This window comes from Budorcas taxicolor, chromosome 1 (genome assembly GCF_023091745.1).
Source record: "Budorcas taxicolor isolate Tak-1 chromosome 1, Takin1.1, whole genome shotgun sequence".
In the NCBI taxonomy this organism is placed as follows: Eukaryota; Metazoa; Chordata; class Mammalia; order Artiodactyla; family Bovidae; genus Budorcas; species Budorcas taxicolor.
The window spans coordinates 209,509,880-209,534,604 of NC_068910.1; the positions used below are offsets into that span (position 1 = coordinate 209,509,880).

The 24,725-nt window shown below is 42.7% G+C and overlaps 1 protein-coding gene across 6 annotated transcripts in view; it reads left to right on the plus strand.

The window, feature by feature from the left end:
- The window catches only part of PCBP3 (poly(rC) binding protein 3), a 204,967-nt gene that overhangs the window by 35,525 nt on the left and 144,717 nt on the right, over nt 1–24,725 (plus strand). For all 6 annotated transcript variants that reach the window (XR_008200138.1, XR_008200139.1, XM_052648625.1 and 3 more), the window contains exon 2: nt 19,928–19,964. Coding sequence is in view for 4 of the 6 variants with exons in the window: in XM_052648625.1 (XP_052504585.1) it covers nt 19,928–19,964 (37 nt within the window). In the remaining 2 variants the exon portion in view is untranslated. The remainder of the gene's footprint in view (nt 1–19,927; nt 19,965–24,725) is intronic.

Consider the following 24,725-nt stretch of genomic DNA (forward strand, 5'->3'; position numbering starts at 1 on the left):
ACTGTGTGGGGTTTGGGGACAAATGTGTTCTAATTACTCTGATGGTAATATAATTCCAGAAGTCTGGATGGAGTCTGGGGACAAATGTATCATCTGGACTTTAGGAAATCACTCCAATGGTAACATAATTCCAGATGTCTGGAAACTGAAACTCCTGATTTCTGATCAGAAGTTGTCCTTGGCATCCTGAATCTTTCAGGAAAAATCCAGGCTCGTGAGCTCCTGCTCCACACACTCTGGGGCCTCTGGCTTTGGCCGCAGGCTGTGCTTCCAGTGGAACCCCTACTTCACCCCTTCGCTTCGTCTGTGTTCCAGCCAAACTGGGCAGAGCTCTGTCCTTGTTCTTGCTTTCCATCTGTTGGGACTGCCCTCTGAGCTCTGTGTGTCAGTGTTGCCCCCGGGCCTGGCAGAGCGCTCTTGTCCATCCACGCAGCTCTCCTGGCCTGCCCAGAAGGAAGCAGCCTGTCGTGAACACCGCGGTTCCCTGCTTGTTACCTCAGCTGGGCAGGGAGACGTGCCTGCCTTGCATCACGGCTGCTGTGCCCCCTCATCCGCTCCTCTCATGAGGGCGCTGCATGGCCTCTCCCCTGCACAGTGGGCTCCTCCAGCCCGTGCCCCCTGCCCAGCCCCCGAGCCGCCTCCCTGGAGCCCAGCGCAGCAGGACCACTCTCGGCTGCTGCCATCCTGCCCTCTCACGAGGGGCCTGCGGGCTGAGGGTATGCAGCACCTAGCTGGTGGGCTCAGAGATGACAGTGGCAGCGAGGACGACTCTAAAGATGGAGGGCCGTGTGACTTATGATCCACACGGACCTGCCCAGGGGCAGCAGAAACCCTCAAGCCAGTTCAGCTCTGGGTCGCCTACATGCCCTGTAGTCACATGCAGATGCCTTTCCTCACCAGCTGCTTCTCTGTCTGCTTCAGTCACTCTTCCCAAGGGTCACTCCTCCCAAGCCTGCTGTCCCAGCTCCGCCCAGATTTCTCTTCTCTTCCTTTGTCTGTTGAATGCTCCTGGTTGGCTTGGGAACGGGGGCTGTTGCCAGGTCAGCTGCCAGTGGGGCTTGCCCAGAGTCATGTGTTAAACTCTCACTGCGTTTGTGGTGTGTCTCAGTTTGTGGTTGGGAGGATATGGATGTTTCACATTTCCCGTTCTTGCTTTGTCTTTCCCCTGGAGGGCTGGTGGCCTCCACAGCCAGTGGAGACCATTCTGCCCTCACTCCTATGTCTCTCCAGTGTGGCTGCTGGTGCCCCAACTTCCCTCACTCCTTCGGGGTCTAACCCACTCTCTGACAAGTCCCACCGGAGTTTCCCCATCACCTTGGACTGTTTGTCTGCCTCTTGACGTCTCCACTCACAAGGCTCATGAGCATGTCTCAGACTTCACAGGTCCAGAGCTGAACTCTTGAACTCCCATTGCAGCCCTCATGTCTCACCTGATGGAGCTGAGGCCTTGGAGCCTCCCTGACATCACTTCTTATCTCAAACCTACATCCAGTCCTCTGGGAAATCCTGTGTTTCAGGGTGCCCAACGAGCTGATGAGGACATGTGGCTCTTAAGACCGGATTTGAATAACACAATACCAAATCCATTCAAATGCTTTTAATAAAATCATCTGGGAGAGAGTTTGATAATTTATATAAAGAAAATGTACTAGGCACTTAAAACTGGGGTCATCTGTTAGTGTCAGATGAACACATATAAAGATAGAAGGTTTTTTAATATAAGATGTAGTTTATAATGATAAAAGAAAATAGTTATGATAAAGACAGATTGATTCTGAACTTATATATTTGTAATAACTAAAACATTATATAGGAGAATTGGCTGATTTATAAGGTGAAATTGATAAATCTGCCATCATATGGACTGTGTTAATGCTGCTTTCTCAGGAATTGATAGATCCAATATACACATGAGTAAAGTGTTCAAGATTTGAACAACTCTATCTCTTGGTCATATAAAAAAAATGCATCCATTAAGGAATACATAAACTCCAGTACTTTGGCCACCTCATGCGAAGAGTTGACTCATTGGAAAAGACTCTGATGCTGGGAGGGATTGGGGGCAGGAGGAGAAGGGGACCACAGAGGATGAGATGGCTGGATGGCATCACGGACTCGATGGACGTGAGTCTGAGTGAACTCCGGGAGTTGGTGATGGACAGGGAGGCCTGGCGTGCTGCGATTCACGGGGTCGCAAAGAGTCGGACACGACTGAGCGACTGAACTGAACTGAACTGAAGTTCTAAATGCATGTGAAATAGTTTCAAAATCTGACTTTGTATTTGGTCACAATGTAAACTCACATTCTTTCAGGGTATATTCTCTGACCAAATGAAGCTAAATCAGAGTTCAGTTATAAAAGCGCAAAGAAAGAAAGTTTATGTATTTGGCATTTGTGTTAGTTGCTTAGTTATGTTTGACTCTTTGTGACACCATGGACTGCAGGGGTCCTTGTCCCTTGTCTCACCAGGCTCCCTTGTGCATGGATTCTCCAGGCAAGAATACTGGAGTGGGTAGCCATTAAGAAACATTAAAAATCTTTCAAGTTAAAGTGGAAGTGACAATGGGAGTATTTAGATTGGCTGACTCCAGAGATGTAAACGAAGGCTTGTGGGACCAGCAGTACTTAGAGGGAAATGTATGTCTTGAGAGTTAAGTGCTTGAAAAGAATAAAGACTCAGAATTGATCTAGGAAGTGTTTGCCTTAAGGTAGGAGAGCAAAAGAAAGTAGAAGGAAGGAAATTATAGCATAAGAACAGAAATTTGTAAGATGAAGAAAAGTACGAGTAATACAAAGCTGGGCCTTTGTCAAGAAAATCAAATTTTCAAATCTTTGATAGGATTGATCAAAAAATGAAAATAGTAGGCATAAATAAACAATATTACCTGTATGTATCTTGTTGTTGTTGTTCAGTCGCTCAGTTGTGTCCAACTCTGCGATCCCATGGACTACAGCATGCCAGGCTTCCCTGTCCATCACTAACTCCCGAAGCTTGCTCAGATTCATGTCCATTGGGTCAGATGCCATCCAGCCATCTCATCCTCTGTCGTCCCCCTTCTCCTCCTGCCTTCAATCTTTTCCAGCATCAGGGTCTTGTTAATAGTGTGACTAATTAGTATTTTAAAATGACATTTGTCAGTTAACTGCAAAATCAAATCCTGACAGGTCTTCTCATGGGTATGGAAGTGCTGATTCTAAAATCCAGGTAGAAGAGTCAGGGATCAAAATACTAATTACTTTTGAAGAAAAATAAGAGGGATTTACCCATATGAATGTTAAAGCTTATTATAAAAGTGTAATATTTGATATCTGCATTATTAGACCAGGCACAGACAAATATGCCAGTGCAACAGAGTAGGGAACATATTTACATACCCTCATATCACACACAGCCGTATACCCCCATACACACTCACATGCACCCACATCGACCCACCTACCTACACATACCCACATACTCGCACACTCAGATATGCCCCACCCAACCATGTCCATACTCCCCCATACCCTACACCCAAAGGAATTCATACTTTACAAGGTTACACTACAAGTCCATGGGCAGAGGAGGGATCTTTTAGTCAATACTGTGGGGATAATCTTCTACTCCTACGGTAAAGATTAGAATTAGATCCATACAAAATGCTTCATATATGAGACTGAATTCTAGATGGAATCAAATCCTGAGTGTGAAAAGCAAAACTGAAATTTACAGAAGACAGAAGACTGTCTTTGACATCTGGTCGAAGATGAATTTCTTAAACCAGGCTCCAACTGTAAGGAAAAAGACTGGTTTATTTGTCTATATGAAGTAGAAAAGTCATCTGTGTGCCAGAAGATATTTATAGAATTAAAAGACAGACTACAGACAGGCAGATACATTTGAAAGTCATATAACTTGAAAAGGATTGACATCAAAGATCTAGAAAGAATAAGCTTACAGTGGATAAAGGCTATAAAAAAAATCCCAAATGAGGAAATCATAAAGGTTATAAATGTATGAAAATTATATGATTTTTCAATTAATCTATAAAATGTGAATGAAAACAGTGAGAGATCACTTCTACTCCTCAGACTGATAAGCGTGATGCCAGTTAATAAGTATCGGTGAGGTGTGGGTAAATGGGAACTCTTACCCCCTGCTGTTAAGAGTACAGGTTGGTATAACCACTTTGGAGGCTGATTTGGTTACATCAGTGAAGTTAACAATGTGTACCTGGTAGGACCCACCAATGCCATTTTCAGCATTTGTTCTAGAAGGTCCCATGAGTACCTGAGGACATGGTCCTACAGTGTTTATAGTAACAAGACCCTGGAAACTACCCAACTATCCTCAATAAATGGATCCAAACATTTGTTTTCTTCACACTGTCAAAAATTTTTCTACGTTAAAAAGAATGAATTAGATCTCTGCATATCAAGATGCATAAATCTCAGTACAATGCTAACTGTGAAAAATCAAGTTATGAAAGTATGGGTGCTGTATGGTGTCTTTGCTTTTGCATATTTACACAGCCAGTAGAGGTATAAACACCTGAATGTGAGTGATGTGTTTAGATTATGTCATTATTTTCCTACAGAGAAGGAGAGGTTATCAGTAGGGTGTAGGGCTTCAGTGGCATCTGAAAGCATTTTAAATAGAGATCTGAAGCAAATAAAGCAAAATGTTGACAACTCTTTATTCTTCATTGTAAGTACGTAGATATCTACTATGTTTATTTTTTGATTTGAGATATAAATTTCACATGCTGTAAAATTTGCCTGATTAGAGTTTATCATTGAGCGATTTTTGGCATATTTACAGAGCTATCACCATCTAATTCCAGAACATTTTCTGCAACCCAGAAAGATAGCTCATACCCATTGGCAGTCACCTCCCATTCTCCCCTTCTCCAGTCCCTTCCCACCATTAATCTACTCTCTATCTCTGTGGATTTACCCATTCTGGACGTTTTGTATAAATGGAATCATATAGAATGTGGTACGTGGACTTCTTCACTCAACATAATGTTTTCAAGGTTCGCCTATGTTGTAGCATGTATTAGTACTTTATTCCTTTTTGTGGCTGAATTATATTCCATCCTACGAACATAGCATTTTGTTTATCCTTTCATCTTTTAACGGATCGTTGGGTTGTTCTGTTTTTTAGCTATTGTGATTAATGCTGTTATGAACTTGATGTACAGGTTTTTGTATGAATGTGTATTTTTCATTCTCTTAAGTATATAGGAGTGAAATTGCTGAGTCATGGGGCAACAATATTTTTAACTTTTTGACAGACTGCCAGAGTGTTTTCCAAAATGGCAGGAAAAATATTTCCCACCAATATTATATGAGGGTTCTAATTTCTGAATATCCTCACTAACACTTGTTATTGTCAGTCTTTTTGATTATAGCCATTCTGGTGGGTGTGACATAGTCTGTCATTGTGAGTTTTGATTTTCATTAGCCTGATGACTGTGGTTTCCCTGATGGCTCAGCAGTAAGAGAATCTGCCTGCAGTGCAGGAGACACAGAAGACACAGGTCCAATCCCTGGGTCAGGAAGATCCTCTGAAGGAGGAAAACAGCAACCTACTCCAGTATTCTTGCCTGAAAACATCCCAGGGACAGAGGAGCCTGGTGGGTTACAGTCCATGGGGTCACAAAGAGTCAGAAATGACTGAGTGACTGAGCACATATATACACCTAATGACTAATGATGTTTCAAATCTTCTCACTTGCTTATTGGCCATTTATATAGATTCTCTGGGGAAAAGTATATTCAAATGTTTTGCCCATTGTTTAATTGAGTTGTCTTTTTTGTTGCTGAATTGTAATTCTTTATGTATTCTGGATACCTATCAGATTTATAGAAGTTTTCTCCCATTTTGTAGCTTGTATTCTCCCTTTCTTTATTTACAGTTTCCTTTGAGGCACAACACTTTTCAGTTTTGATCAAGTCCAATTTATTTTTTTGTGTGTGATTTGCAATTTTTGTATTTTTTATTTTATTACATCTTTTGGGTTATTTTTCTTCCAGTTTTATTCGGACAAAATTTACATACAGCTCTGTGCAAGTTAAGGTATCCAGCATAATGATTTGACTTAATCATGAAATGATTATCACAGTATGTTTAGTGAGCATCCATCATGTCATATAGATACAAAATTGAAAAAAAAAATTGTTTTCCTTGTGATTAAAACTTTTAGGATTTAATCTTTTAACAACTTTCACATATAACCTACATCAGTGTTATGTTGTACATTGTACCCCTCGTACTTATTTATCTCATAATTCGAAGTTCGTATCTTTTGACTCCCATCATACAGCTCTCCCTCCCAAACCCCTGCCTCTGGTAATCACAAATCTGATTTCTTTTTCTCTGCTTTTGTTTGTTTTTGAAATATAATTGTCCTCCAGTACCATGTTAGTTTCTGTGACACAACACAGTGATTCTATATTTCAAAATGATCACCGTAACTCTAGTTATGATATGTTACCATACAAATATATACATAAGTATTGACTATTCTCTGCACACTGTACGTTTTGCATCTGTGATTCATTTATTTTGCAACTGGAAGTTTGTTCTGCTTAATCTTTCTCACCTGTTTCTCTTCTTCCCTTTCCTTCCTCCCTTCTGGCAACCACCCATTTGTCCTCTATATCTATGATTTTGTTTCTGTATGTTTAATCATTTTGTTTTTTGAGATTCTACATATAAATGAAATCATACTATATTTGTCTTTTTATGTCTGATGTTTTTTACTTAATTCTCTCCAGGTCTGTCAGTGCTGTCACAAATAATATTCCATTTATTTATTTTAAAAATATATGTTATTTTCAAATATATATTTATTTTTATTTATTTGGCTGTGCCAGGTCTTAGTTGCAGCACATAGGATCTTCAATCTTCAACAGGACATGTAGAATCTTTAATTGTGGCATGTGGGGTCTAATTCCCCAACCAGGGATTGAACCTGGATCCCTGCATTGGGAACATTGAGTCTTAGCCACTGGACCACCAGGGAACTCCCTTCCTTTGTATTTATATACGACATCTTCTTTATCCATTCATCTATTGGTGTATACTTAGGCTTCTTCCATATCTTGTCTGTTGTAAGTAATACTGTAGTGAACACGGAATGCATATATCTTTTCTAATTAGTGGTTTTGTTTTCTTTAGATAGTGCCCAGAAGTGGAATTGTTGAATCATATGGTTCAGTTCAGTTCAGTTGCTCAGTCGTGTCCAACTCTTTGCAACCCCATGTGCTGCAGCATGCCAGGCCTCCCTGTCCATTATCAACTCCTGGAGCTTGCTCAGACTCATGTCTGTTGAGTCAGTGATGCCTTCCAACCATCTCATCCTCGGTCATCCCCTTATCCTCCTGCCTTCAAACTTTCCCAGCGTTAGGGTCTTTTTCAATGAGTCAGCTCTTCACATCAGGTGGCCAAAGTATTGAAGCTTCAGCTTCAACATCAGTCCTTCCAATGAATATTCAGGACTGATTGCCTTTATGATTGACTGGTTTGATCTCTTTTCTGTCCAAGGGGCTCTCGAGAGTCTTCTCCAGCACCACAGTTCAAAAGCATCAAATCTTTGGTGCTCAGCTTTCTTTACAGTCCAACTCTCACATCCATACATGACTATTGGAAAAACCATCATTTGACTATATGGACCTTTGTCAGTAAAGTATTGTCTCTGCTTTTCAATATGCTGTCTAGGTTGGTCAGATTGATTATATTGCTGGTTATTGCTGTCAAATTGATTATAGTCTTTGCAGTCAAAGATGGAGAAGCTCTATACAGTCAGTAAAAACAAGACCAGGAGCTGACTGTCGCTCAGATCATGAACTCCTTATTGCCAAATTCAGACTTAAATTGAAGAAAGTAGGGAAAATCACTAGACCATTCTGACCTAAATCAAATCCCTTATGATTGTATAATGAACGACAAATAGATTCAAGGGATGAGATCTGATAGAGTGCCTGAAGAACTGTGGATGGCGGTTTGTGACATTGCACAGGACCATCAAGACCATCCACAAGAAAAAAAAATGCAAAAAGGGAAAATGGTTGTCTGAGGAGGGCTTACAAATAGGTGAGAAAAGAAGAGAAGCAAAAGTCAAAAGAGAAAAGGAAAGATATACCAACTTGAATGCAGACTTCCAAAGAATAGCAAGAAGAGATAAGAAAGCCTTCCTCAGTGATCAGTGCAAAGAAATAGAGGAAAACGATAGAATGGGAAAGACTAGATCTTTCAAAGACTAGATCTCTTCAAGAAAATTAGAGATACCAAGGGAACATTTCATGCAAAGTGGGCTCGATAAAGGACAGAAATGGTATGGACCTAACAGAAGCAGAAGATATTAAGAAGAGGTGGCAAGAATGCACAGAAGAACTATACCAAAAAGATCTTCATGATCCAGATAACCACAATGGTGTGTTCACTCACCTAGAGCCAGACATCCTGGAATGCAAAGTCAAGTGGGCCTTAGGAAGCATCACTACCAACAAACCTAGTGGAAGTGATGGAATTCCAACTGCACTATTTCAAATCCTAAAAGATGATGCTGTGAAAGTGCTGCACTCAATATGTGAGCAAATTTGGAAAACTCAGCAGTGGCCACAGGATTGGAAAAGGTCAGTTTTTATTCTAATCCCAAAGAAGGGCAATGCCAAAGCATGTACAAACTATGTTCAAACTAATGCCAAAGCACAGTTCAAAAGCATCAGTTCTTCGGCACACAGCATTCCAATTCAGATTCCTTTGATTTCTTTTTCTTGTCTGACTGTGGCTATGACTTCCAGTGCTATGTGGAATAAAAGTGGTGAGAATGGGAATCTTGTCTTGTTCCTAATCTTAGAGGAAATGTTTCAGCTTTTCATTGTTGAATATGATGTTAGTTGTGGGTTTGTCATATAGGACTTTTATTGTTTTGAGCTCTGTACTTTGTAGAGAGCTTTTATCATAATTGGATATTGAGATCTGTCAAAAGCTTTTCCTGCATCTATTGAGATGATCATGTGATTCTTATTCTTCAATTTAGTAATGTGTTGTATCACATTAATTGGCTGTGGATATTAACCTGTCTATCCCTGGGGTGTATCATACCACTTGATCGTGGTGTATGATCCATTTAATGCATTGTTGAATTTGGTTTGCTAGTATTTTGTTGAGGATTTTTTATCTGTATTCATCAGTGATATTGGCCTGTGATTTTCTTTTTTTGGTGATATCTTTTTCTGGTTTTGGTGTCAGGGTGATAATGGCCTCACTGAATGAGTTTGGAAGTGTTCCTCCCTTTGCAGTTTTTTTGGAATCAGTTGAGAAGGATAGGTGTTAACTCTTCTCTAAATGTTTGGTAAACTCACCTGCGAAGCTGACTAGCCAAGACGTTTTTTGTTGAGAGTTTCTAAATTACTGATTCAGTTTCGTTACTGGTAATTGATCTGTTCATAATTTTTATTTTTTCTTGGTTCAGCCTTGGGAGATCATACATTTCTAGGAATTTGTCCATTTCTTCTAGGTTTTCCATTTTATTGGCACTTAGTTTACCATAGCAGTCTCCTGTGATCTTTTTTATTTTGGTGGTGTTAGTTGTATGTAACTTCTCTAGTTTCATTTCTGATCTTACATGTTTGGGCTCTTCTCTTTTCTTTTCCTTGATGAGTCTGTCTAAAGGTTTATCAATTATGTTTACCTTTTCAAAGCACCAGCTCTTAGTTTCATTTATCCTTCATCTTTTCTGGTTTTTTTTTTTTAGTCTCTACTTCATTTATGTCTGCCCCAAGCTTTATTATTTCTTTCCTTCTAACAGCTTTGAATTACATGTGTTCTTTTTCTACTTCCTTTAGGTATAAGATTAGGTTGTTTATTTCAGATTTTTCTTGCTTCTTGGGGTAAATTTGCATTGCTATAAATGTCTCTCTTCTAGATTCTTCCATTGAAATGTCTGTATGTCATCTCTCTATAGATAGAGATGATATAGTATATAGTATACACTACAGTGTGCAGTGTAGTGTATCTGTAGTCTAGCATATCATCTATATCTATCTTTATTCAGAGATAGTTATTATCTATATCTACCTCTATAGATGAGATAGATATATTTCTATATACTATATCATCTATGTCTATCTCTATTCAGATTTTGTATTTTTTTTTTCTTGAGTCACTGTCAATTTCAGGCTCTATGCTACCTCCTGGCTCAGTCATAGAAACAAAAAGAAACAGCAAAGGATGTTTTTTCCTTTTGGGAAAGTAGTGTTAGAGGCTAAAATCTTGACTCTGGAGCTGCGCATGGGTGTTTGTGGTAGCCCTCAGTTCCCATTGATTCCATCCCAGTTCACTTCACTTATTACTAGCTTATTAAAAATGTTTAATTCTAATATTAAAAACATGATTTTCCTATTTTCTACAGTAGATTTACTTAAACTTGTTGAATCTTTGGCCATAAATTAGTTATGTGTCCTTTTTATAATCCTCACGAATTTCATCAACTCTCATCTAGTTGCTTTGCTGGTGATTATTGAGCAGGTGGTTTACGAAAGGAGCACAGATACCAACAACCATGAAAAGGTGTCAGGCCTCCGTATTAGTGGACGAATGCATGCACCTCATTCTCTGACCCTCTTGCTGGCATATATGTTGAGAAGGTTTATACAAAGGAGTTTTGGCAAGGAATCACAGAGATCAGACTCTGAGACATCACTGTTTTGTGTCTCAGAAAGTGACTGAAGGGAGACAAGTTTCTGGAGAGCTCTTTGTCCTTGTGTATCACAAGCTTTAAAAACATCAGGCACTTGTCTTAAAATTCTACTCTTAAGAACTTATCTTCAACAGTCAGATAAGCATTACATTTATGTACAGAGGATGTTTATTACATCATTAATTTACATAAATAACAAATTGGAAGCACCCCAAATGCCCAATAATAGATGATTTAGTAAATCAGTTATTGGACTTATACACACAATGGACTATTAGGCAGCAATTAGTGTTTATAGGAATGATTCATAACATGGAAAAATGAGCCCAGAATATGAAGTCAAAACACAGGTAAAAACAGCATATTTGACAAAAAATAAAGGTGTATGTGTGTGTGTGTGCATATTTTAAAGGCCTCAAGGAGGTACAACCAAAGGGTTATATTGTCTGTTTCTGAGAACTGGGATCATTGCTAAAACCTGTTTTCGTACATTTCTGCATTTTCTGAAGTGAACATACATTGGTTTTATACTCATAGGAGAAACTATATATATATAATCCTTTTGTTTTTGGCTGTGCTAGGTCTTCATTGCAGTGTGCAGGCTCTCTAGTTGTGGCATGAGGCTTAGTTTCCCCATGGCATATGGGATCTTAGTTCCCCAGCCAGGGATCCAACCCATATCCCCTGCACTGGGGACATTGGACCGCCAGGGAAGTCCTTTTTTTTTTTTAAATTAGAGAAGAATTATGTGAAAATTAGCCTGACCTTTGATATACAGAAGCATTGTTCTAGGCATAAAAGCAGCACAAGTAATTTCAAATAATAGATGTTTGATTTTCATAGACATATTTCTTTGAATTTCAATAAACAGCTGTTGTTTAGTCACTCAGTCATGTCCAACTCTTTTGTGACCCCATGAACTGCAGTGTGCCAGGATCCTATGTCCATGGGATTTCACAGGCAAGACTGCTGGAGTGAGTTGCCATTTCCTTCTCCAGGGGATCTTCCAGATGCAGGGACTGAACCCACGTCTCCTGCACTAACAAGAGGATTCTTATTGCCGAGCCACTAGGAAGCCCCTCAATAAACAGTTTAAAAGCTAAAACAAGCTGTTGTGAACATTTTCTGCAACTATTACAGACACATGTATTATATTGTTCTGAAAGCATATATATTCTGCCTCATTTAAAAATACATGAATGTTACAGTGAGAAACTACCAGAAGAAAATACCCTCTACTGCTGTCATTGCTTTTGTTTGGAAATTGGAGATGCTTTTAAATGTTGGGTTGGCCAAATGTTCATTCAGGATATTATGGAAAAACCTGAACGAAACTTTTGGCCAACCCAATGTATTTCTTGTGCTTTTCTGCACTTCCTAAGTTTTCTACACAGAGAGCAAGCATGTGTCCTGCAAGGATCTGCAGTCATTGTTGTAAAGAGCAGGGCTGAGCATACGGCTTCTGTCCCCACCAGGACTTGCTGTTGCCTGGCATGTGCTCTCCCGGGAGGTCCAGGGTAGGGGCCTGCAGAACGAACTTTCTACCACTTCTGATTGAAGTGCTTATATCTGGGGAGTTGTCTAGAAAGTCTAGTGGATGTGTTTTAGGCAACTTCAATACCTTGGTGAGAGGCCAAGCAGATTTCTTGGGTCTGATTCTGGTAGTGAGAGTGACCCACTCAAAAAAATGAGATAGTAAAAATTGCAGTTTAAAATTTTAATTTAATAAGTCCATGTGCTGAGAGTGAAACAAAATCCTTTTATAAATTCTTGCTTGTTGGTAGTGAGTGAAGTCCATCAAGATAACTTAAAAAGACTGAAATGTGGTTGTGCACATCTATATTTATGTACATTGAGTGTGATCTATCGTAAATAGAAAAATAAAACAAAAATTATCTCGGGACGTGCATGGGTGCTGTGAGCATAACACTGACCTTCTTAGCAGAGGAAATTTGCAATCAATGGTATGTGGACAAGGTGAAAACATGCTCTCCCAGGCAAGGGAGTGTGCCTGGCATGGCATGCAGGACAATGCTGGGCTAGAGGTCAGGTGAGGGCCTTTTGGGGTCTTGGCTTCTGGTTCCTTGGTGATCATGTCACCAGCATGCATTGGCCTCGAGATGCTATTTTTTGAGGTGGAGGAGTAAAGAAGTTCAACCCCCTGCCGCCTCCTCTTTTCTGCTGAGACCATCACCAGGAGTGTAATTACTTGGACACAGTAATTGCACTGGTGGATTCTATGATAGAAATGGTGCTGAGTCATCCTTGCCCGTCCTCCCCCTAGAAGCTCTTTTAAACTCTAGTTACCCTGTCTTCATGTTGGCGCTGCAGGGTTCTGAATGTGCTCTGTTGGAGGGGGTGAGTTAAGGAGACACTCATCCCCCAAACTGGGAGAATTCAGTCCACTAGAAGTCATATCTTTGCTACGGCTGATTTAGTTTTGGGCAAAAGCAGTGCATTTGCTCTTCTTCCTTTATTGAGATCTCTCTTGGTGTGAGTTCCCATTTAGCAAAAATGGGAACCATGAGCAGATTCCTAGGATCTGCAGTTCCAAGAGCATCCCACTGTGAAACCACCAGCATTACCAGAGTCATCATCAGTGGAGAAAGAGTCTTTGTGGCTATAGACCGGGTGGGCTCACTTGGGGCAGTGTAGTCCTCCTGGGGGGGAAAGTGTGGCCAGAGCTGCCTGAATGCAGTGCTCTTGACCCAGGCCCCTGCTGTGTGCCCACCCTACGCACCTCCACAGGGCCCCGTGCTTCCCCGTCCTGTGTTTCGCAAGCTGCTGGGAGCACTTGATCCACGCTGGGCTGCCTGTCCCTGGTGCACTGTCTCCCTCTGGGAGGCTGGTCTCTGTTCCACTTCTTTCACTTTGGCGTTCAGGATTTGGAAGAGTGTCTCCATGTGACCTGCACGCATTCTCTGCTCCCGTGCTGCGTTCTGGCTGGTCTGGCTGGTGTGCTTTCCTCTTTTCTCACCAGCCCATCTTTCTGTCTCCTTATTTGCCATCCACATACTTTCTCTGGTGAAGGAATAGATCAAATATTTTGCCCATTTAAAAAATTGGGTTGTTTTCTTATTGAGTTTGAGAGTTCTTTGTATATTCTTGGTACAGTACCTGATGGAGTACATGTTTTGCAAATATTTTCTCCTAGTTTGTAGCTTGACTTCTCATTTTTATGTGTATTTTGAAAATCAAAGGTTTGACATTTTCATGACATCCCACTGATCAGTTTTTTTCTTTTTATAAAAGACATCATGTTTTTTGCATCATACTCATGAATTCTTTGTAAAACTGGAGATCTGTTTTTATTCTTATTTCTCTTATTCTTTCCTTTGGCTTTTCTTAGCTTTATATTGTGGCTATTATATCTAAGTCTATGATATATTTTGAATTAATTTTATATCCATAGGGCTGGAAAAGGTCAGTTTTCATTCCAGTCCCAAAGAAGGGCAATGCCAAAGAATGTTCAAACTGCCACACAATTGCACTCATCTCACACACTAGCCAAGTAATGCTCAAAATTCACCAAGTGAGGCTTCAACAGTACATGAACTGAGAATTTCCAGATGTACAAACTGGATTTAGAAAAGGTAGAGGACCCAGAGATCAAATTGTTTGATCATAGAGAAAGCAAGGGAATTCCAGAAAAACATATACTTCTGCTTCATTGACTATGCTAAAGCCTTTGACTGTGTGGATCACAACAAACTGCTTTAAGAGATGGGAATACCAGATGACCTTATCTGCCTGTTTAGCCTGCTTTCACTTTGATTGAAATCACGTTGAATTGATAGATGAGTTTGGTGCAGTTGACATCCTGTGGGATAGAAGTGTTGAGAGGGGACATACTTGCTTTGTCCTTGATCTTAGAGGAAAGAGTTCAGTCTTTTACCCATATGTGTGATGTTATGTGTAGGTTTTTACTGGAGGTCCTTTATCAGGTTCATAAAGTGCTCTTATTCCAAATTTGCTGAGGATTTTTTTTCATGAGTGGTATTGAATTTTGTCAAATGCTTTTTCTGTCTGCATCTTTGAAGTCATGTATAGTTTTTCTTTTTTTCTGTTTATATGGTCCATAAACAATTTCAGGCATACCTCTGAGATACTGTGAGTTTGATTTCAGACCAGAGCAATAAAGTAAATATTGAAATAAAGAGTTGCATGAATTTTTTTGTTTCCCTGTGTATATATGTTGTTTACAGTATGTTGTTGTTGTTCAGTTGCCTAGTCATGTCTGACTCTTTGTGACCCCATGGACTGCAGCATGCCAGGCCTCCCTGTCTCTCACCATCTCCCGAAGTTTGCCCAAGTTCATGTCCATTGCATCAGTGATGCCATCCAGCCATCTCATCCTCTGATGTCCCCTTTTCCTTCTGCCCTCAATCTTTCCCAGCATCAGGGACTTTTCCAATGAGTGAGCTGTTCGCATCAGATGACCAAAATACTGGAGCTTCAGCTTACTTAATGTTTACAGTGTGCTCTAGTCTATTATGTGTGCAATAGCATCATGTCTAGAAAACAATGTGCACCTTAATTTGAAAATATTTTATTGCTCAAAAATGCTAATCATCATCTGAGCCTTTAGCAAGTGGTAATCTTTGTCTTGGTGGAGGGTTTGAAATATTGCCTGAATTACCAGAATGCGACACCGACACATGAAGTGAGCAAACACTACCAGAAAAAATGCCGCCGATAGACTTACTCAACGCAGGGTTGCACAAACTTTCAATTTGTTAAGAAAAAACAGAACCAAACCAATATCTGAAGCACAGTAAAATGAAGTGCAATAAAATGAGGTTGCCTGTACATTGGTTTCTGTGTGTGTGTGTGTGTTTTGTATAGAATCAGTTGCTTTTCTAGATGGAAATCCACTTTCTTATGATATATTTTTTATATTGTATGATTACATATGTTAAATGTAAGAGTTTTGCATCTATATATACGAGGAATACTGGTTTACTTATAGTGTCTTTTTTTTTTTTTTTTGGTTTTGATATCAAGTTAACTCTTGCCCAACAGAAGGGTTTGTCGAGTGGTTCCTTACCTTCCGTCTTCAGGACAAGTTAGTAAGAAACGGCTATTATTTCTTCCTTGAGTATTTCTTCCATTGAAGCCATCTGGATTGGCTCTTTTATTGGTAGGAAGATTTTTACCTTGAATACTTATAGAGTTATCTGATTTTTCTTGAGTGAGTTTTGATAGCTTTATTTTTCTAAGAATTCCATTTAAGCTGTTACATTTATTGGCATGCAATAGTTTCTCACATTCCCTTATTATATTTATTTTCTTGTTACTGAAGTGAAATTCGTGTCATGCATAATTGATCATTAGAAAGTGTGCAGTTCAGTGAGTTCAGCGGTGTTGAACAGCCACCATCCAATCTTAGGCTTCTCAGAGTCAGACTTTTCCACCACCCCAGAGGAATATCACATCCCCATTAAGTAATTACTCTCCATATTCCTTGTTCCCCATAACCTGGAAACTGCTAATTCTCTTTCTATCTCTATGGATTTACCTATTCAATACAATACCTATTGTATTTCCTATAAATGGAATTATACAGTATGTGACCTCTGTGATTGAGCATAATGTTTTCAAAGTTCATCTGAGTTGTAGCATGTATCAGCACTTCACTGCTTTTTATGGCCACAGAATATTCCATTGTTTGGACATATCAATATTAGTTTATTCATTTGTTGATGGACATTTTGACTATTGTGAATAATGATGCTTTGAACAAGTGTCTGTTTGATTCTCTCTTTTAGTTCTTTTGGATATATACCTAAGAATAGAATGGCCAAGTCATATGATAATTCTGTTTTACTTTTTGAAGAACTGGTAAACTGTTTTCCATATAGGCTGCACAATTTTACATTCTCACCAGTGATATATGAAGGTGGTTGTTTCTCTAGGTCCTCCCCAACACTTGGATGTATATTGGTTTGTTATTGCATAGAGTGCTCTATAAATGCCAGTTATGTGATGCTGGGCGATAGTGTTGTTTGATAGTGTTGTTGTTCCTATATCTCTTACTAATCTTCTGTCTAATTGTTTTGATCCCTTTATTATTATGTAATGCCTTTTTTTTTTTTTTTACTTCTGACAATATTCTTTGCACTGAAGCCTCATTTTTCTGATGTTAATATAGCCATTCCAACTTCCTTTTGATTAGGATTAGAGCGGTACATCTTTTTCCATCCCTTTTATTTTAATCTATTTGTATATTTATTTTTAAAGTGGGTTTCTTATAAATATCGTAGTGAGGTCCTGTTTTTTTTAATCTAATCTTAAAAATTTCTGTATTTTAACTAGGTTGTTTTAGACCATTTATACATAACAAGGGACTTCCCAGGTAGCGCTAGTGGTAAGGAACCCGCCTGCCAGTGCAGGAGATATAAGAGATGCAGGTTCGATCCTTGGGTCAGGAAGATCCCCTGGAGGAGGTCACGGCAACCCCCTCCAGTATTCTTGCCGGGAGAATCCCATTGACAGAGGAGCCTGGTGGGCTACAGTCCATAGGGTCACAAAGAATTGGACATGGCTGAAATGACTTAGCACATACTTTATATGACTATTGATATGATTGAACTTAAATTTATAATTTTGCCGTTGGTTTTCTATTGGTCCCATGTGCTATTAGGTCCTTTTGTTCTCTTTTTTTGACTCATTTTGTGTCAAGTACTATTTATTATGAATTGTATCATCTTTACTAGCTTATTAGCTATATCACTACTTCATTTTAGTTTCTTTGGGGTTCATTGTGTATATCCTTAACTTATCACTGTCTGTCTTCAAATGATATACTAGTTCACTTATAGTATAAAACCCAACAGCAGTATACTTCCTTCTCACTTCTCCTGACCTTTATGTTACTGCGTCATGATACTTTTACTTCTACGCTGCTCTAAACCACACAATACATTGTCATTATTTTTGCTTTATATATTCCATTATCTTTTAAAACAATCTTATAAATTAAGAAGAAAGCCTCTTATATTTATTCATGAATTTTGTTCCCAGGGCTTTGCATTTCTTTTTGTAGATCTAGATTTTCTTCTGATATAATTTCTCTTTTGTATGATGGACTTACTTTAATATTACTTGTAGTCCAGAAGTGTTGGTGATGAATTATTTTAGCTTTTGTTTATTGGGAAAAAAATCTTCATTTTGCTTTTGTATTTGAAAGTTATTTTCACTATTAATAGTTTTTCAAGTTGGCAGCTTTTTCCTTCATTACTTTGAGATGTTATTTCATTGACTTCTGGCTTGCATTGTTTCTGGGAAGTCCTTGTCCACCATGTCTGTGTTCCTCTGAACATACGTTTTTTTTTTCCCTCTGGTTACTTTGAAGATTTTCTCTTTGGGTAAGTCAATTACAATATACCTTGAACCTTGATTTTATTCCCTTCATGTTGTCTTCTGCTTGGGGATTGTTGACCTTGAATTTATGGATTCATAATGTTCATCAATTTTTGAAAAAAAAGCCATTATATCTTTAAATACATTTTGTTCCATCCTGTTCTCCACCCCCGCCCCAAGTGTTCAATTACACAAATATTTCTGTGTTTTTAGGGAAGAGGGAATCTTTCCCTGTGTTTCATTTTAGATCATTTCTGTCTTCACAGATTGTTTTGTCTGCTCACTGACTAATCTTTCCTTTCCTAGTGTCTAATGTGATGTTAATGCCATCTAGTGTATTTTTCATTTCAGACGTATATTTCATCTCTATGTGTTTAATTTGGGTCTTTTAAAAAATGCTTTTCATGTCTCTCCTACACGCTATGCTTTCCTCTATCTTCTTGAACATGTACAATGTGTTTATAGTAGCTGTTTCAGGGACTGCATGTGCTAATTATTTCCTGGGTAATTTCTGGTTCCTTTTCTTATTGATCAACTATCCTCCATATGAGATATATTCTCATGCTTCTTTGCATCCCTGGTATTTTTTAAATGAACAAAAGACATCATGATTGTATGTTGTTGGGTTATGCATTCTTTTAATTACTTTAGATTTTCCTCTTGAAATGGACTCATTGCTTGGAAAGTTTAGCCCCCATCTATGGGATCGCACAGACACGACTGAAGCGACTTAGCAGCAGCAGCAGCAGCAGCAGCAGCAGCAGCAGCAGCAGCAGCAGCAGGCAGCACCTAGTTGTCCGTGCTTCCCGAGTGCCCGGCCCAGTGGTCCCCGTGTCGTAGGTTCCCTGGTCCAGTTGGTGGGAGTGAGGTCCACTCCTGAGGCTGCGCCAGTGATGGCGACACTTTGTCCTGCTTCTTGCTGTCGCGCATTCCCTGGCCTCAGTCACACGGGTTGACTGGTGTCCTGGCGAAAAGTCAGGCGCACCCCCACTGGTCTCCAGGGCACGTCTTAGCTCTCTCCTTTCTGGTCTTCCACCCTGCTGGTTCTCGCTGCCATCGCCTCCTTGAGCCTCAGCTGTTTCCTCACCTCAAGACTCCCCTGACTCTGCCTGGGTCCCCCTTCTGGCGCCATGGCCGTGAAACCTTCCCTACTGTCATCTGCGCAGCCAGCATGCATCCCATGTGTTTCCCCCTCAGGCTCCTTGTTCTGTGCTGCCTGTTGTCCCACCGCTGAGCACCTTTGTTTCATGTCTTCTGTTTCTTCATTGTTTGAGGCTGGAGAGTCCACCTGGTTCCTCCTTGCTGTCATGCCAGAAGTGGATGTCTCCTGAGTTCCCCTGGCCTTCAGTCCTCCCTGGATCAATGTCCCAGGGCTCCTAGAGGAGGCCTGGACAGAGCTGTTTACCTGCCGGGGAGTCTGCACAGGCTGGGCTCCAAGGTCCTGCTCCAAGGCACAGCGTTCTTCAACTTGGAGCTGAAACCATGTGGGTGGGGGTTGCGGTGGGGGGTCCTGTCTGCACCTCACTGTGCTCTTCTCCTTGCTGCTCGCCACAGACCTCAAGGGCTGTAGGAGTCAGTGCCACCCAGACTTCCACCAGGGTTAGGACTGTGGGCTAGGGTTCAGGGGAGACCACGCTCTGAGTGGTTACTGGTGTCTTTCAAGTTCCAGACTCAGTTTAGAATCCAACCATCTTTCACGGAATTCTTTTTCCTGGAGACTATCTTTGGCCTTCTAAATAACTGACTCATGGCTACATTCTTTTAAAACATTTATTTAGTTTGATAAAATTTGATATCTAAGATGATGGAGCATTCTTTGGGTTATTTTCTACCATGATTTCCAGTTATAATAATTTTTTTAACCTGTTTACAGGGCTGCCTACAGAGGGAAGCTCCTCACATGGTTCCATGTAAGTAGCGCTTCTTGTGATGCCTTTGGAGAGGTATGTCTTTAAACTGAGTGATTCTTTCCACATCAGTTGAGTTGTGAAGTCTTGCTTACATACGAAGCCATGTGTCTTGCTGACTCTCCTTGTGGCCTGGCCTCAAGTCACACGAGGGCCCCATCACAGGTCAGGCGCAGTGCCCTGTCAGTGGTGTTTCATTTCCCTCTGGTTTCTGGAGAACCAGTATGTAAAAAGAGGTAGTTTCCTCCTTTCCTAAAAACCTTCTTCAGAGTCACCCTGACTACACTGTCCAGCAGGGGCCTGAGAACCAGTTGTTAGCCTGGGCCAAGCAGACAGCGCCTTCGTCCCAGGTTCCAGCAGTGACCAGTGTGCACTGTGGCTGTCGTGGTGTCACGTCCAGGCCCCAAGGACACCTCTTTGTGGCTGTGACTCCAGTTTTGCAAAACTACCTTGAAAGGATTCCTTTTAGATATATCCTTAAGATGCCTTCATTTTTCTAAAAGTTTTCAGTGGCCTTTCTGGGAAGGCTGCTGTGGTCACGCTGGCGGCTGCTCTGTGCCCCCTGCTCCTCCGAGCCCCTTGCCCTGCCCTGTGGGGTGGTGCTGTCCTTCTGTTCACTTTCCAAGGCTTGGGAGGCAACATCACTGGTCACTGTGCTTGTCGGTGGTGAGATGGGGCTCTGAGGTGAAGCCTCTGACCTCATGAGCTCACATCCACTCATATCCAGTGATGGCAGGATAACTGGGAGCTGCCTTGATGACAGAATGTGGGCTCCAAACTTGTTATCTGCCTTTTCCGGTGACCTTCACCACAGCTCCGAGTGGTCCTGAGCTCACCCGATCCGGATCAGAGAGCGCTAGAGGGTCACTGTGACCTTCCGGGGCCTGTCGCCAGCAGCCCCCTCGGGAGACGTGAGACACGGGCAAGGAGTCAGAGAGCACGTGCACACGGGGGCTTTGGGCTGGTGGGTAACCAGATGAGCAACATTTGAGGAGAAAAGTTCTTAGGTTACAGATTGCTTGAGCAAAGACCTTGATGCATTTGTTCAGCAAATATTGACAGAATGCTTGTGATGGGCTGGGCATGCTTCTGGAATCACAGCCTTCTTTATTACATTCTCGTGGGGCCTATAAAACACACGAGTAAGAAGTGTGCCGGGTGGTGACGCTTGCTGGGGATGAACAGAGAAGAAAGAACTGGGGTCTGGAGGCACTGATGGGTGGTCAGTATAGCCCTGGGAAGGAGCATCTGAGCAGAGCCTTGGAGGAGGCGTCAGAGCCCGCCCTGTGGGTGGTGGAGGGGGAAGGGCTCCAGGCCTAAGGGAGCCGAGAGCGTGAAGGGGCTTGGCCGGGGAGGAGGGTGGGGCAGACACATCTCTGTCCTTGAGAGCTGTGCTGCTGAGCATGGGAGCAGGGAGCTGGGTGGTCTTGTTTCCTCTGTGTGTTGAATTGTTTCAGACTAAAGCTGTTATAATACCTGGTTCTTAGAGGACATCCATATCCCTGCTGGCATGGGACCAACTTTGTAATTGTGCAAATCTGGATCTAATTTTCACAGAAATCTCCAAGGAAAGGCTTGTGGAACTCAGGCATATAAACAGCACCCTGTGTGTGGCGGGCCTCTCTCCCCTGGACTTTGCTGTTGCCCACATATCTACCCCGGCATGCAGGAAACGTGGGTTCAGACCCAGCCACCAGTTCTGGACACAGCAGCACGCTTGGGTGGGGCGAGCTGGCCAGGCACCTCCCTGTCCGCGTGTGCACAGCCTGTGGGCTCAGTGTGGGCGCTGAGGACGCCAGCACCCCGGCAGGACGGTGGCTCCAGGGACTGTGGTTTATTTGGGGGCTCCCCTGAGGCTTGGCTAAGGCAAGGCGCAGGCTTTTCATAGGGCACCTGTCCCTCTTCTGTGGGTAGGGAGGGAGCCGTTAGGAGCTCTGAGCTAGTTGGAACAGATATGTCTATCTCTGGTGAAGCCGCCTACGTCTTCCTGTGGGATCCAGGGGGCTGACGAGCCAGAACGGAGCTCATCTGCCCCGGATGTTTCCCAGGGGACGGTGGTCCAGGAAGAAGGCAGTTTTCCATTTGCACGTCTTCCGAGAACTTAGTGCTGTGCAGCAGCTGCAGATGGGCCTTTCCCCATCTCTGTGCGCTTGCGCTCAGACCCTGCTGGGCCCCTGACCCGCTTTGTTCCACAGGCACTTTGTTCCCCTCCGGGCTGGAGACTGCCATTGAACGCGCTGCTGCTGCTACTGCTGCTAAGTCACTTCAGTAGTGTCTGACTCTGTGCGACCCCATAGACGGCAGCCCACCAGGCTTCCCCGTCCCTGGCATTCTCCAGGCAAGAACACTGGAGTGGGTTGCCATTTCCTTCTCCAATGCATGAAAGTGAAAAGTGAAAGTGAAGTCACTCAGTCATGTCCGACTCTAGCGACCCCATGGACTGCAGCCTACCAGGCTCCTCCGTCCATGGGATTTTCCAGGCGAAAGGAATTCCTTAAATTCCTTTTAATTCCAAAAATTCCTTAAAAGGAATTAAGGAATCATGATCACGAACGTTTGGTGACGTTTTATTCACTCTAGTCTTTTATTCTTCTTGATACTGAGAATGATTATTTGCTGTCAAACTCGTCTGCGCCCCTCTCCCCACATTAAATTGACTACCTTCACTACACAATTGGAAAATATGGAAAAGAACTTTAAAACTCACAAACAGTGAATGCAGACAGAGCCCTGCCACGGGACTCCTCCATCAGGGCCTCCCCCCACTCCATGTCCTTCTTGGTGACCCCTCCTCCTTCAGCCTGTGGTTAACGGGGCAGCCCTGTACACAGACACCCGGTCCTTCCTGTCATCCTCTGTCCTGCTGCTGCCGGGGACCAAACGGCCCTAAGACTGATCAAGGACCTCGCCCCGCTCCGACCCCTAGGAGGTTTGCTTTTATCTGTGGCCCTTATTGTGCTTCCAACCTTTCTTCTTCGGCTTTCTCCTGTCATCAGCTTGCAGCCTCAGGAAGAAAAGCAGATGTAAGAAGGCGGTGGAAAGCCTGTTTAAGACTCGGCCCCTCCCACGACGGGACACACCCCTTCCCCACCCTGGCTGAAGGCTGGAGGGTGAAGCAGTGGCCAGGGGCATGCAGAACAGATGGTCCTAAGCGGGAAGTATGGTCACACTTAAGTGGGTTATGGAGCCAGTGACCCCAGTCCCTGCTCTGTTGGCCCCTGGAACAGCAGGAACCTGGGGTGGGCTTTTGGGAGCAGGCAGGGCTTTTCCTCTAGCTCAGTCGGTAAAGAGGTAAAGAACCTGCCTGCAATGCAGGAGACTCGGGTTTGATCCCTGGGTAGGGAAGATCCCCTGGAGAAGGAAATGGCAACCCACTCCAGTATTCTTGCCTGGAGAATCTGATGGACAGAGGAGCCTGGTGGGCTATAGTCCATGGGGTTGCTAAGAGTCGGACATGACTGAGCGACTTCACTTTCACTTTTCACTTTCATGCATTGGAGAAGGAAATGACAACCCACTCTAGTGTTCTTGCCTTGAGAATCCCAGGGACAGGGGAGCCTGGTGGGCTGCCGTCTATGGGGTCGCACAGAGTTGGACTCGACTGAAGCGACTTAGCAGAAGCAGCTAGTGACTATATGTATGTGTGTATGTAAGGGGCCAACTTAGGGCTCTGCCGTTCGGATGGAGGAGCAGAAAGATGGGACTCCTGAAGGAGCTGGCGGGCTGTTCCCTGCTGTATTTGAGGGGTCGGATGGCCACAGATCCTTGGCAAGAGTCTGGAGGTGAATCAACAATAAGTACACAGAAAATTATGGGAGGCCGTCCTTTACTCCAGGACTCGCATGTCCAGGAGGGAGGTGCAGTGTGAGGAGTGAACTGCCTGTGGTCCCTGCTGGGTGGTGGACGGAGGTGTAACACTTAGAGGGATAGGGGAGAGGGAAGGGTGGAGGCAGCTAGTGGATGACACACAAGATCCTGGAGTCAAAAAGAGCCATACAAACTGATCGTAAGAACTGGGGAGAGAAATAGCAAGAGGGTAAAAGATAAAGGAGCAGGAGCCTATGGGGCCGAGGTGGGGAGACAGCAGGCAACACTCAACCTGCAGCTCTGTGGAGCTCTACCTTTCGAAACTAGGTACATTTGTAATTTTGTTAAAAATAAAACGTAAAGGGTTGTACAGCAAATACTGTTTCACACACACACACACACACACACACACACACACAAACAACAAAAGCAGCCTTCTACCCGGATCAGCCTCTGCTTCTGTGGGGGCCAAGCGCCACGGCCATCTGGCCCTCCCAGCAGGACTGCGTCTCTGCTCCATCACGTGGCCTCTGCCTCGCTGAGTCTGGTGGAAAGTGTTTCTCCTCGGGGAGCTGAGCACTGCGGCTTCTTACGTTGTATTCTTTCACAGGCTCCAGGACCCTGTGCCCTCTCGGTCTTGCATGTTTGTTGGGTGTCGCTGCCTCCTCCCCCGATGCGTGACTGTCACAGCATCTTGGTGCTCAGAGGGGACCCTGCTGGTGGCAGTGCTCCGGGACTGCGGGGACTGAGCCTCTGCTGAGACAGTCTGCTCTATTTCACTACAGGCTTCGCCTCTGGGATTAAGTGGCATGCACATTTCTGTGCCCTGCTTTCAATCGGAGTGGTGTACCACAAAATGTTCCAAGTTACCATTTGAAAATGTTATTTTTAAAAAGTTGTGCAGTTTCCACTGTAGGGATATAGGTATTATTCTGTTAAATCACTCCCTTTCTCTTC